General features: G+C 54.2%; 1 protein-coding gene across 5 annotated transcripts in view; it reads left to right on the top strand.

The window, feature by feature from the left end:
* Positions 1-13,306, top strand: part of COL27A1 (collagen type XXVII alpha 1 chain) — a 143,763-nt gene that overhangs the window by 16,396 nt on the left and 114,061 nt on the right. For all 5 annotated transcript variants that reach the window (XR_012506525.1, XM_074362071.1, XM_074362070.1 and 2 more), the window contains exons 4-5: positions 5,502-5,555; positions 9,577-9,630. Coding sequence is in view for 4 of the 5 variants with exons in the window: in XM_074362071.1 (XP_074218172.1) it covers positions 5,502-5,555; positions 9,577-9,630 (108 nt within the window). In the remaining variant the exon portion in view is untranslated. The remainder of the gene's footprint in view (positions 1-5,501; positions 5,556-9,576; positions 9,631-13,306) is intronic.

A 13,306-nucleotide genomic window follows, 5' to 3' on the forward strand; every position in this document is an offset into this window, starting at 1 on the left:
CACGCTATCCCATAATCCCACCCTCTCCCCAGCTCAGAACCTAGTCTCACTCCAGTAAGAATCAAGAAGCTTCTCGAAGCTTTGTCCAGTCTGTGGCAGATGGCAAACTGGTCATTTAGATTTGACCAGATACTGGGAATTATTAATTGAAGTGGCATCTTTGAGCAGCAATGACAAGAGCTCAAGTCCCTTCTATTCTGTTATCCTCTTCCCGAACCCTCGTATGCATTCAGGAGCTAATCTGAACAGAGCAGGAATCTGTGCTGCCCGGGGCACGGGGCTTAGTTGTCCCCAGTCTGGGTTTGAATCCTGGCTCCACTCCTTACTAGCTCTGTGGCCCTGACCCACTCTAAGCCTCAGTTTTTGCAGAATATAAGATAATAATAGCTCCCACCTCCTGTGAGGAAGCCAGTTGAGTGATCTCCAAGGCCACCTTGGAGTTCTAGATTTGCTGGGTGATTTGGAGGACTTAAAATCTCTCCCTGGGGCGGTCTCCCCTCTGTGACCCTGCGTTGGAAGAGCTCCCTTGGTAGAAATGACTGTGGGACCTTTCAGCGCCTGAGAGGGTTTTCGCACAGCGCCTGTGCCTAACCGGTTCTGCATGGTTCTTGAGGGGCACGAGACAGCCTGGCGGAGGCAGAGCTCTGGGCCCAGGCCTGCCAGGAGTTGTAGCCACTGAGCGAGGGAACTCTGTGGGAGCCCTGGGAGCGGGGGGAGCATGGAAAAGCTGAGCTTGGCCCTGGGTGAGTAGGGGCGGGGAGGCTGCGGTTCACAGAGGCTGCACAGAAGCTGCACAGAAGCCCCACGCCCAGGAGGAGGCGAGTCAAGGCCTTATTTATTCATGATCAGGCACTGGCATTTGCACACCCTTGCACTTTTTCCAAGCGTCACCTCTGGGAGTCCCGGCTGAGCGCCTGGCCTGTAGCAGATGCTCCATGACTATCTGTGAGATGAATGGAGGAATTTGATCCTTACAAAAAACAGGTTGTCCTGACACCCAGGCCAGGCTTTCTGAGGTTACACAGATCTCTGCTGCTGGTGGGGTAAGGAGGCACATGGAGTGCAAAAGCACAGACTTTGAATTTGGAATCACCTGGGTTTGAACCATTCCCTTATCCAGCCATCCTTTCATTCTTTCAACAAATGTTGAATGAGTGCCTTCTAGGTGCTGGGTGCTGTGTGACCTTTGGCAAGTCACTTAACCTCTCTGAGCCTCAGTTTTCGTCTCTGTAAAGTGAGGGTATGGCACCACTTACTTTTCCAGGGTTGTCTGGGCTGTCTGAGATGAAGCATTAGAATCTGGGTCCCAGTGGATTGTTGTCACTGAGTATTGATATACTGATGGTTGAAGTGGGGGCATTGTTACCTTAACAGAACCAGAAGGGCCTTCATGCTGTTGGCAATTAGGAGTCAGGGAGATTTTGAGAAATTTATCCCTTACACTGGTATCATCAGGAACCCAGGAGAATGGAGGGGTGTCTGGCATATTGGTTTTGAGCTCCTATTGTGTGCCATGCTTTGTGCTATCCTGTGGCTCCAGGCAGGGAACAGAGTACTTGAGGGGAGTTTCAGGAAGGGACCATTTACAGAGGTGTGGGCATCATCAAATGAATCAACAGGGGCTGGTAAAGCACAGGGGGTACAACCTGAAGGTACAAGGGGAGGGGAAGGTGTTGCCAGAACCCAGTGAGTGTTAAAACATGAACAGAGGTCTCTGATGGGAGCTGAGGCCAAACTATAGCACAGCAAGGAGGGAGCAGGGAGAGAAATACTCCGCGCACCCTCTCCTTCTACTCTGCAGTTTCTTGCTGGGGTCTCCCATTGACCAAACTCAGCTGCAAGCAGAGAGCAAGGAAGCTTGGCGGTGCAGCCTGTAGAGATCAGCTCCCCAGGGCAGAGAATGGATCTGGGGAGCAAATGGACAATAACCAGCACACATACACATTATCTTGGAAGATGGGCATTCCCATTTTACAGCTGGGCAAACTGAGGCCCGAAGGCACAGGGAGAGGAAATGATTTGTTCGAGGCCTCACTGAGAAGCCCTGTCCAAGTAGGCCCCTGTCTAGGACAGAGACTGGGGAAAGCTCAGCACTCTGTGGGCTAATCTTGGGAATAATGGTGAGCAGAGATGGGAGGGCCTTTTGAGGTCCCCTGCCTCCCCCCGCTCAGGGTCACCCGGCTGTTAGCAGCACACTCGGGACTGGACTCAGGTCTCCCAGATCCCAGGCCTGCAAAACCTCTCCTTGCTTGCTGCCAGGGATCATGCCAGCCAGGACTTATTTCCTTCTGCAAGGCTTGGCTGGCGGGCTGTTGCAGCTGGACACAAGGGTAGACTTGTTCTGTGGGATGGGGTTCCCCTAGGCCTGGCTGTCGGAGGCCAGGACCCTTGGGGGAAGCCCAGGGTGGCTGCTTGGTTGTTTCCACGGCTCTACTTGCCTGAGCCCCGAGCCCAGGCCTCGTCCACCTCCCCCAGACAGGCCTGCGGCCCCTGCTTTCCTCCCCCTCAGCTCCCGGCCCTCTCAGAGGCCCCGTTGTTTGCAGCGTGGAGTGGAAAAATCCCACCCCAGCCTCGTGAATCATCCCGGAGTCACCCGCTCAGGCTGCAGGCCCTGGAAAGAAATGGCAGCATTTTTCCATTGCATGGAGAACAGGCAGGGTCTCGGATCAGGAGAGAGGGGCAGGGGGCGCCCGGCCCCACTGAGTGTGGGAAGGTCAGACCTGGGGCAGTGGCTGGGCGGCCGGGCAGGCCCGGCTGGCGAGGGTGGTAGAGGAGGGACGGCGTTGGGCCCGCAGCTGGGGGCTGGGCTGCCGTGTCAAGGAGTCCGGCTATGGACTGACATCACCGGGCCGGGCCGCAGGTCCTGACTGGCACTTAGAGTCTGCTCTGCAGATGTCTAGGATGAGGTCAGACTCCAGGCTGGATGCCCCCGTTTCTGGGGCAGGAGAATTGCCAAGAGGTGTGTCCAGGCCTCCGCAGCGGCGGCCCTCCCAGGGTCCAGGAGGGAGCTATACCCCACAGAGACTGTCCCTCCCTGGAGCCCTCCTGGGCCTTGGCCCTCTACTCTGGGAGATGGGTGTGATCTCACCTTTCCCTTCCCACCGGATAACGTGGAAGAGGAAATCACCACCATCCAGAAATGCAGGAAATGCCAGTGTCGGGAAGGCTCTGGGATGCTCATTTCACAGATGCCCACACAGGGGAGAGGGCTTTCTCAAGGTTACACACCTAGTCAGAACACACCTGGCCAACATGGCCTGTGTGGAAGCTGCCCAGGGTAGGAGAACAAATCAAATGGTCCTGGGTTGAAGCCAGGCTCTGCCTGTTAGCTGTGTGGCCTTGAGCAAATCACTTTGCCTCTCTGAGCGGCTCTGTGGTTTCTCATCTGAAAAGGGCTCCGTCATGATAACAATATACGGTAATGCTTGGCCTTAGCGCACCCCCCTCCCCCATTTCCCTTTGATTCTAGGTCACCTGGAAAAACAGGGGCAAGGAGGGACTTCTAGGAAAGGAAATCTTTTGCTTTCCCCCAAAACAGATGCTGAGGAATGTGGCTTAAAATTTTGAGTTGGGGAGATTCCAGCAGCTTGCTTAACAGAAACGGCACTAACTCTCTGGGCGTGAACTGTGCCAGGCACCAGGATTAGCACTTTTTATAGATTATCTGTCAGTTAGGTGCCATTACAGCCTCATTTCACATGAACCTTGGAGACTACAGGTAGCTTGCCCAAAGCCACACAGCCAGTAAGGAGGGGTGCCCAGTGTGAACCCAGGCCCCTGCCTTGTACTGTCCTCTACTGCTCCCCAGGAGGGAGTGGGGCGTAGACTGGCCCTGAATCTCAGGCCTGCAGAGGTACATACAAGACTAGAAACTGTCCACCCAGCTCCTGGGCTCTGGATGGAAGGAACGTTGTTTGCTGCCAGTTTGGCCAGAGGTACCCGGAGGCTCAGAGGTGGCCAGGACTTGCCTGAGGTCACGCAGTAGCTCCCCTCCCTCCACCCGGGGCTCTTTTCAGTGACCCCAGGGCCTTGGTACCCATATCTGCCTGTCTGGATCTCTCTTCAGATTTTTATTCATGGACGAGCAAGCACGTGGTGTTCACAGGCCAGAACTGTGAACCGAGGCTGCCCAGCGTGAGATCTGGATTAATTACCAGCCAAATCGTACTGGGTTTTCAACACCGATTTTAACTCTGGGCAGGAAACCTGGAATCTCGTTGATGGTTATTTGAAACAAATGAATTCCCCGGGCCTCACACATCCTCAGAAGCCTGGCTTCCTTTGAAGGCTCTGTGTTCAGTTCTTTACATCAGGCATTTAGTCAATCCTCATCTACTCCTTGGGGTAGATGGGACAGTAGATATGGTAGGGGGAGCTGCAAAGAATCCTTGCACCATGTCTGCAGTTATTAAGTGGTAGGACCAAGATTTAAACAAAGGTCAGCCTGTGGTTTAGTAAGTCTGCTCGGCTGCCTGTCTTCCTATGGGAGGGGAAGAGAGGGGAGGCCAAGCAGGTACTCCCTGAATGCCATGCTGCAGAGTTAGGACTTACCTGGGAAATGGGGAGCCATTGAATGTTGTTGAGCAGGAGAATGCCTTGGGAATATGAATCAGGCTGCGTGAAGGAAGACTGAAGAGGGGAGAGGGTGGAGGTAGGGAGACAAGTCAGAGGACTGTTTCAGGTTCTCAGGGAGTGGTGATGAAGACTGGACCTGGCTGTGACTGCTGAAATAGATGGAACATTTGAGTGACGATTGTATACCAGGCACTGTATTAAATGTTTACCATCCTCATTCCAGTCATCCTCGATAATCCTATGAGGAGGGTATTATTGCCCCACGTGATAGGCACAGGCTGGTTAAGGAACTTGCCCAAACCCAGCTAATAGGTGCAGCACTGGAGTTTGAACCCAGGCCCGTTTGATGCAAAAGCCTTTGCTTACACCCTTTATGCTATCCAGCCTCTTTGCGATGCAGAGAAGCTTGGTGTGACCTTGGAGAAGTCCCTTCTCTGCTCAAGCTCTGCAGAGAACTTGGCTGAACTCTGAGGTCTCTTGCTGTTTTATTTTATCAAACATTTGGCTGAGCCTTGGGGAGAGAGAGATGACTCATATCCCATTAGTTCCTTTGAGGAGATTGTAGTCTAGCGGGAGAGGCAGGCTTCTAGGCAGACAATTCCCCAAATAAAATACAGTAGCCTTGAAGCAGAGGAAAAGAGGGGCCTTGGCCCAACTTGGGAGAGGGATCAGGGAAGGCTTCCTGGGGAAAGTGACACCCTAAGTTAGCTGAATAATAAAAGATGAAAACTTCAAAGACCAAGAAATAGCAGCTGCAAAGGCCTAAAAGCCCCAAAGAGTGTGAGTTCCTCAAGCGGGGACCTCAGGGATCCTCTTCTCAACTGGGGATTTCCATGTCCAGAGATCTAGATAGGTTTGTTGAATGACTGCTTGACTATTCTCTCCTGTCACTTGGCACTGATGCTTTCTTCTTGCCTTTTTTTCAGGGTCCCCCTGGGTTGCCTGGGCTCCCTGGACCCCCTGGTGCACGGGGTCCTCGGGTAAGTAGTTACACACTGTCCTTTCAGTTCTGATTGGCTCTTTGGCCTGTAACCACCTGCCCCTGAAGTCCCAGCTTTGCTGTGTGTCTTTGTGCTGCCCGACACCCGTTTTCCAGTTGGCCCGTTAGAGTGGACATAGGGCTCTTAGGGGGCACTGCGTGGCTAGATGTGGCATGGGATAGCGAGGACCTCTTGCAGGGCCTCAGCTGTCCATTGTGGGTATCACCTTCGGGTAGCAGCCTGGAGTGGAGAAGGGGTTTCTCAGACCATAACCCCTCAGCTGATGGGCTTTGGTGTTTGTCCAGGGCAAAAAGCTGACTTGGGAGAGCATGACCCTTGTGTCCATCTTCCCATCTCTGCTGGGCCAACCTGGGGTAGAGATGCTAACACAGGCAACTGGACGAGCCATGCCAGGGATGGGCTGAGCTCCCCACGCTGGGAGGACCAACTAGAGGCTGGAGGATGGCTTGGCTGGGCTGCAGTGGCTGAAAGGAGCGAGCCTGAACCTCGGAGTGAAAAACAGTTCCTGTGTGTTACACCTGGCATGTCACCTAACGCAGCCTTATTTCATCCCCTCTCCAGTGTGATCCAGTGTGATCCAATGTGATCACTCTCACTGTAGGGATGAGAAAACCAAACAACTAGGAAATGGAAGAGCCAGGACTGGAACCAGGCTCTTAACCATTTGATACTGGGACTCTTGGGAGTCCTTTTGAAGGGAAATCTGTCCTTTTCCCAAGAGGGCTCAGACCCATGGCGCCTGGCATCTGTGCCCAGGCTGAATCAGCCTTTCCCACGCTGGGTGCCTGGCGAGGCCCTGGCAGAGATAGCTGCCTGGGGCATATTTTTAGCTCTGAGCCCAGCGGATGGTTCTGGTTATGCAATTACTCGAGCCCTAGTTCCCTCCAGACCTGGCCCTCTGCTCCCTGGGCCCAGGGCTCTGGAATCTGCTGTCTGAGTAGCATTTCCTTCTGGCTTCAGAGTCTCCATGGAGCACTTGCCCAGAGGCTGGGATCACGAAGGAAGGTATCATGGACCCTGCTGGCCAAGGGGCCTTGTAGCTTGGGGCCAGGATGAGGCCCTTGGACCTAGTATTCCAGACCCCTGCAGTCTGCCCATGCCTCCAAGCTCCTCCTGAGCCCCCAGCCCCTGCACCTTTGGGCTGTCCCCTCAACCAGGCTTGCATTCCTTTGCAAACTCCTCTTCCATCCGTGGTGCAAATCAAATGCTGCCTCCTTTTCTGATGATCACCCCCTTCTTAGAACTCTTTCTTAGAACTCCCACGGCAGTTAACTGCCCCTCTGGATAGGATGGATCCCTTCGTAAAAGCTCACATTGACAGCTGAACTCTGTCACCTGTGTGGCATATGTGTGATTTCATCCCATCTTCCCAGCCATCCTGAGAACTAGGTTCCAATATTATCCCCATTTTACAAGTGAGGAAACTGAGGCTCAGAAAAGTTCAGTTATTTTGGATAAAGTGAAATATAGAGTAAATGCCAGAGCCAGGGTTGAACCCAGTCTGACTCCGGAGCCCGTGATCTTAAACCATCTGTTGTACTAATTTTTCCATCTACTCAGCTGAGCCCCTCTGGGCCAGAAACAGGCCCTGTCAACTTTATTTTTCTTACCCAATGCCTAGCAGAGTACCCTGCATGCAAAAGGTGCTGGGCAAATTGTTGCTGACAGGTTCTAGTCTGGGAGTTGAGAACATTTCCGTGAGTAAGCTGTGTGACCTTAGGCAAGTCCCTTCCCTACTCTGGGCCTCAGTTTCTGTATCTATAAAACATGGGATCATGGTAAGGCATTTCCAAGTTCCTCCCAGCTCTGAAATTCCACAAGTGAGGGAATGACTCTACTGACATCCTTCTCAGGCTCTCTGTGTGCCCTCCCTCCCCACCACCCACCCATCACCTTGTTTCTGGATTGGAAATTCCATAGATCACAAAATTCCAAAGATATACAATGCTAGGATTAAACAATCCCAGTTCCTCTGTACAGATAGTGGCTCTGGGGTTCAGGGAGGGGCAGGGCCTTACCTGAGGTCACCCAAAGCTCTATGGCTTGTCCCTTTCTGCCACCCCATAGTCCCCTGGCCCATCGAGGGACGCTGGGGAATCCCTAGGCCCTCCCTCCATTTGGCTTTTTGGGCTGTAGCATTTGTAGACTTGGTCTGCTTGGCTCCCAGTCAACTATGTGATTCGTTTCTCTGCAAGGCAGTGGCTGGAGAGGGTGGGGAGATGGGGGCGGGAAAGCAGGAAGCCCCCACCTTTACACGCTGCAGATTCTCCAGCCCTCCATCTTTGGGGCAGCTAGGGGCACCAATGGGGAGAGGTGGTCACTCTTGACCTCGCCTGGCACGGTCCACGCCTGGTTCTGGGGCACTTGACGTGAGGGTCCCCTCCTCAAACACCCTCGTACAATTCAGGCTGAGCTCTGAGGTTAGATCCCAGGAGCCCAGGCTGGGGTGAAGCTCTGAAGTCTTCCAGATTCCTTAGAGACCATGAGTCCCAGGTATTCATGGAACAGATGGGGAGACTGAGGCTGGAGACAGGGAAGGCTCAGAACTGGAACGAGGTTGCATCTAAGGGCGAGGAGACAGTGTTTGGTGACTTGTTGGGAAGGGGCTGGAGGGCTGATTATTTTGGAGGTCATCCATGACACCATTATAAATCCCCCGGGCTGAGTGAGCTTCTGAACACTGGTCTTTCTGGATGTGGCTGGAGAAAGGGAGGGTCCTAGTTCAGGCATCGAGGAAGAGGGAGGTGCTTCGGGCGGAATGTGACAGGCTGCAGCTGGGAAGTTGGCCTCGAAGAGGGAGGAAGGAAGCAAATTCATACACAACCAGATGAGTCAAATGGGGCCAGGGACGAGGGCAGTGTGTCTAGAGGCTGGGGTACCCTCGAGATGCCTGTCTCCACCCCCAATGCCTCAGAGTATTCCTACTGGACAAAGACCCTTAGAAAGTACTTGACTCTTAGGATTTTGTTTATGTTACTGGGCTGCAGGACTCTAGCCCAGGGCCCTTGTGGAGAAAGTGGACATAAGGCCCCAGCTGTTGTAAGGGAGATTTGAATATGGTCTGGGAAAATCCAGCGCTGTGAATAAACCTTGGACTTGAAACCAACAAACTGGGTCCCGGCCCTGGCTTGGCCACTACGCTGCTGTGTGACTTTGGCCAAGGCTTTTGACTCTCTGGGTTCAGTCTTCCGAGCTGCTTCATGGTCTCTGGGGGACCCTGTAAGCTCAGAGCATGTAGGAATCTAAGGGAGAGCTCTGACTGTGTGCTGTGGCCACAGGAGAGATACACCTTTGTTCAGAGGAGGCCGAGAGCTCCCTTGACTGAGCTCGCAAATCCATAGGCTTACACAAAGTCCAGTTGGGGTCTAAATGGTGGAGAGCTTCCCTTAAGCAGGAGGAGTCCCAGAAGGCTCCCTGGAGGAAGTGGCATTAAAGCCAGACCTTGAAGGATGGGGTGGATTTCAGCTGGAGGGGATGGACAGGAAAGGCATGCAAAATGATGGAACAGCATGGCAAAGGTGATGCGGAGACGAAGTACCAGACGCAGTGCAGGGAAGCTAAGTGTGCTTTGAGCCCGAGGAAGCAAGTGTGGAAGGGGCTCATGGGGCAAGGGGGAGAGAGTGTGGAAAGGTGGTAAAATTCAGAGGTTAAGGGCTTGTGCTCTGAAGCCACACATCTGAGGTTGAGATCTAGCTTTGTCCCTTAGCAGCTGGGTGACCTGAGAATGGTATAAACCTCTCTGGCATCACTTCCTCATCTTCAAAATAGGAATCACGGTAGCTCCTACCTTGTGGGTCAATAGGATAAAAGGAGATAATGCACGGAGAGTGTTTAGTGTGGGGCTGGGCATCGAAGGAGCCTCTCTGAAAGCAGGCTGCCGTGGCCACACTGCTGCTGAAACTCGGCTAGTGGAGAAGACACAGCCGGAGGAAGGAAGTGCCGGGCCCTGCTCTAGGGAGTGGAATTTTTCTCTCATTTCTTTTTTTCTCTTCCATTTCAGGGTCCTCCTGGGCCTTATGGAAATCCAGGCCTCCCTGGTCCACCTGGGGCCAAAGTGAGTATTTGCTGTGGGATCTGGACGAGGGTCCATGGAGTGGATGCTGGGGTTAGGGCTGTGTTTGAGGAACTTCCTTTCCTTGAAGCTCTTGGTGGGAGGGCCTCAGGGTCACTGTGGAGGATGCATATTTGGGCCACAAGCACTCCCTGAGTGCCTCCCAGTGAGGAGTTAGGAGTTTAGCTTCTGGTGGGGAGGGGTTGGGGGGAGAAGGGCAGCTGGAAACTAGGGCCCTCAAAGGGAGCAGGAAGAGGGGTCATAAGACACACCCTGGGGAGGCATGTCAAGTTTTGAGGTGGAGAGGAACACGGAAAGATCACACTTGAGAAAGATCCTTGGATGCCGTGTGGAAGATGGACTCAGGGTGGGGACCAGAGCAGTCAGGAGGACCTGGGATGATACAAACCCGCATCGTGTTGTGGGAGGAGGGGAAGTGGGTGCCTTGACAATGTGGAGATGAGGCAGAGAGGAGTCAGGGATGGATGAGAGGAGAGAGATGGTGACTCCCTGGTGTTAGTCTAGGTGACCAAACCAAGGAACCCAGTAGAAGGAATAAGACAGTGCTGCCTCTGGGAGCCTGTAACACAGCCAGGCGGAACTGATTCATGGGCATTCTGAAACTCAGGAAGGCTCTGAGCTGGAGATAGAGCCTTGGGAGGTGGCCAGCACAGAGATGCCACCTCTGGACTTTAGATGAGACCAGAAACCCGAGTGACTGGTGCTCGGATGAGTGTGAGGACTCCAGCCCTGGAGCGCCGCCAGAGAACAGAGCTGTCCAGGGCGGTGCGTGGAGTGAGAAGCACTCTGAGGGGCCAGCCGTATGCAGGTTACTGGGAGAAGTCTCGATGAATGGCTGGAGAAATAGGAGGAGGGGAAGGAAGACGCAGGGTCAGGGAAGCCAAGAGCACAGCAACTGTGCCAGAGAGTGTGGGGAGGCCAGGAAGGGCACAGAGGCCACCCAGCCTGTCAACCGTGGGGTCACCAGGTGAAGAGCACCGCTGGGCTTTGGTTGGCCCAAGCCCAAGGTCCTTCTTTGCTAACCCAGTGACAAAGGTCTCGTAGCCCCAGCTCATGCAGTGATTGACAGCTGAGCATCCTCCAAAGGCCAGTCCTGACTGCTGGAGCAGAGCTCCTCCACCTGCCGGTTTGTCTGGAAGTTTGGGACAAAGGTGCACAGGCCACCCTGGATGTGTGACAATATGGCACCCGAGCGCTGGCGCAGAGCCCTTGTGCAGAGCTGCAGGAGAGCCTCGCCTCAGCCCCTGTAGGTGTGTGACTATGGCCAGGGCTGGGCGGGGTCCTTCCTTAGAGGGCAAGCACAGAGGCCTCAGGCTCGGGGGCCAGCAGCTGCCTGGAGGTACCCTGGGTTTTAACAAGACACACACACAGATGATAATATTGGACCCTTACTGTGTGCTTGGTGCTCTGGATGCACTTCATGCAGCCTGTCCAGTTTGATTCCTAGACAAAGACCTAATGAGATGGTGGAGATACTGCGCCCATTTACAGATGGGGAAACAAAGGCTCAGGCAGATTAAGACACTGCTCGGAACTGGCAGTGAGACCAGCCCCCATGGGTCAGGCAGAGAAAGGGGAGCTCTTTGGAGACTTCCACTTTGCAGAGGCCCCAGGTCTCCCAGGCCGTGGCTACATCAAGATGCTGAGGGTCAGCAGCTGCTTTGATTGCCTGGTTTGCTCAGGAACACGTCCTTCTTAGCCTGCTCTGGGCCTGCCTGGTCTTTCCCGCTCCCTCCCGCTCCCAGACTTGACCCCAGGCTTCTGTGGCAGCAGATGCGCCATCAGCTTCTCCCCAGGCCATGCTGGCCCCATGCGGCAGGGCCTCAGCCCTAGTCTGGCCTGTAGCCCACTCCCATCCTGCCAGCAGATGTGCAGAGGCAGGACGAGGACCTGCCAGCTGCTTTCCCCTCCATTTTAAGGAACAACTTTGGGTGTGGGGAGGGAGGCTCAGACCGAGCAGGTGAGTCCCCCCGCTGCCCCACAGGGCTGGGACCTGTGGACTCAGGGCCTCATGGACAGGCTTCCAGCTTGCTCCTGTGTAAACAAAGAAGGGTGTGAGCTCCAGAAAATACACCTGAATTAGAACTTGTATAAAATGCCAAGGGGAAAAGTCATGCCCTTTGCCTGGACACTTGGCTGGGAGGCTAGACGGGGAGCAGAGGTAGACCCAGGACAGGTCAGTTGGATGGGTGGCCCCGGTCAGCTGGGCTTGGGCCCCGGGATGCTCTTCATCTGTGGCATGGCCAGGACAGGGTTAAAGAGAGGCTCTTCCGGTTGGAATTCCTGACTTAGCTGAGACTGGAAGAGAATGTTGTGGATCTGCAGGAATGGGTGTAATTCTGGGGAGAGGGTTCTCACTGTTTACCAGATCCTTTGGGGGCCTGGGAGGTGACCTGGTGGGACTGTAGGGCTGGCCTCCTCCAAGCCCTGTGCTGGCTCCTCCTTTTCCGCATGGCGTTGGCTTCTAGAACCACATCTGGGGCCACCCATCCATTCGTCTTCCTTCAGTCAACAAACATTTATTGAGCACCTACTATGTGCTGTTGTTGGCAAAATTAGACAAACAGGCAGGGCCTGCTGTGGTGGCAGGGATCCTGCCCTTTGTCTGGGTGGGTCCCTGTGAGGTCATCCTGCACCATATTTATTGAGCCCATGGGAGCTTTTGGCCTTCTGAGTTGAGAATCCCCCTGCCAGACTAAGGATGGGAGAGACCGGTGGACTGAGAAACCAAAAAGAGGAGACAGAGCAAGGGTGAGAAACTTCATCCCGCTGTCCCAGGGGAGTGAAGACCCAAAGGGCCAATGACTTGCAGTGACCAGCAGTGGCGGGGCTGTGTTTCTTGTCCTGGGGTTTGCCGGCCAGAAGACACTCGTCAGGGCTCCAGAGCTGGTACAGGCCAGAGCCAGGCTTCACTCTCACCTGCCTCCTCCAGAGCCCAAGGCTTTCCCCATGCACCACATACCCATACCTCCCATGTTCAGATCCATCAAGAAGAGGGTTCCTCAGCTCCCGCAGGGAGTCAGGATCAAGGGCGTTGAGAATGAAGCAGAGGCCAGAATCCTGGGAGGATGGCATTAGCTGCCTGTGGAGGCCCAGCATTGAGTCATGTGTCCAACCGACCATGGTTGTAGCTGCAGGAGAGCGCAGTGGTTACGAGCACAGACTGCAGCCAAATGGTCGAAGTACACATCCCAGCTCTGTCACCTCCCAGTTCTGTGACTGTGAGCACATTATGTGAACTTCCCATGTCTCAGTCTCCTCATCTGGAAAATGGGATAATAAGAGTAGCTGCCCTCTCAGGTTGTCATGAGGTGTAACTGAGTTAGTTACTCAGAGCAGTGCTGGCCTGTGGCAAGTGGTCAGCTGTTGGCATGTGCAATGGGCACAGACAGGTATGGTCCCTGCCCTTGTGGAAAAAAAGCTGATCACACCATGGAAAAGGCTCCACGTGAGAGGTACCTGTGCTCGGAGACCCCACAAAATGGCAATTGGTCTGGTCTGGGAGGTGAGACCCGCCTTCCTGGAGGGTGGGAAGGTTGAACCAAGGTCTGAAGTGCAGATGACCAGGACAAGGGGCAGGAGGAGGCTGGGGAGGGCAGCAGGCCTGGTGGGTGTGACAAGACTTTTGGACTTTATCCAAAGAGCAGCAGGAAGACAA

The sequence above is a fragment of the Camelus bactrianus genome, chromosome 4, assembly GCF_048773025.1.
Source record: "Camelus bactrianus isolate YW-2024 breed Bactrian camel chromosome 4, ASM4877302v1, whole genome shotgun sequence".
Taxonomy (NCBI): domain Eukaryota; kingdom Metazoa; phylum Chordata; class Mammalia; order Artiodactyla; family Camelidae; genus Camelus; species Camelus bactrianus.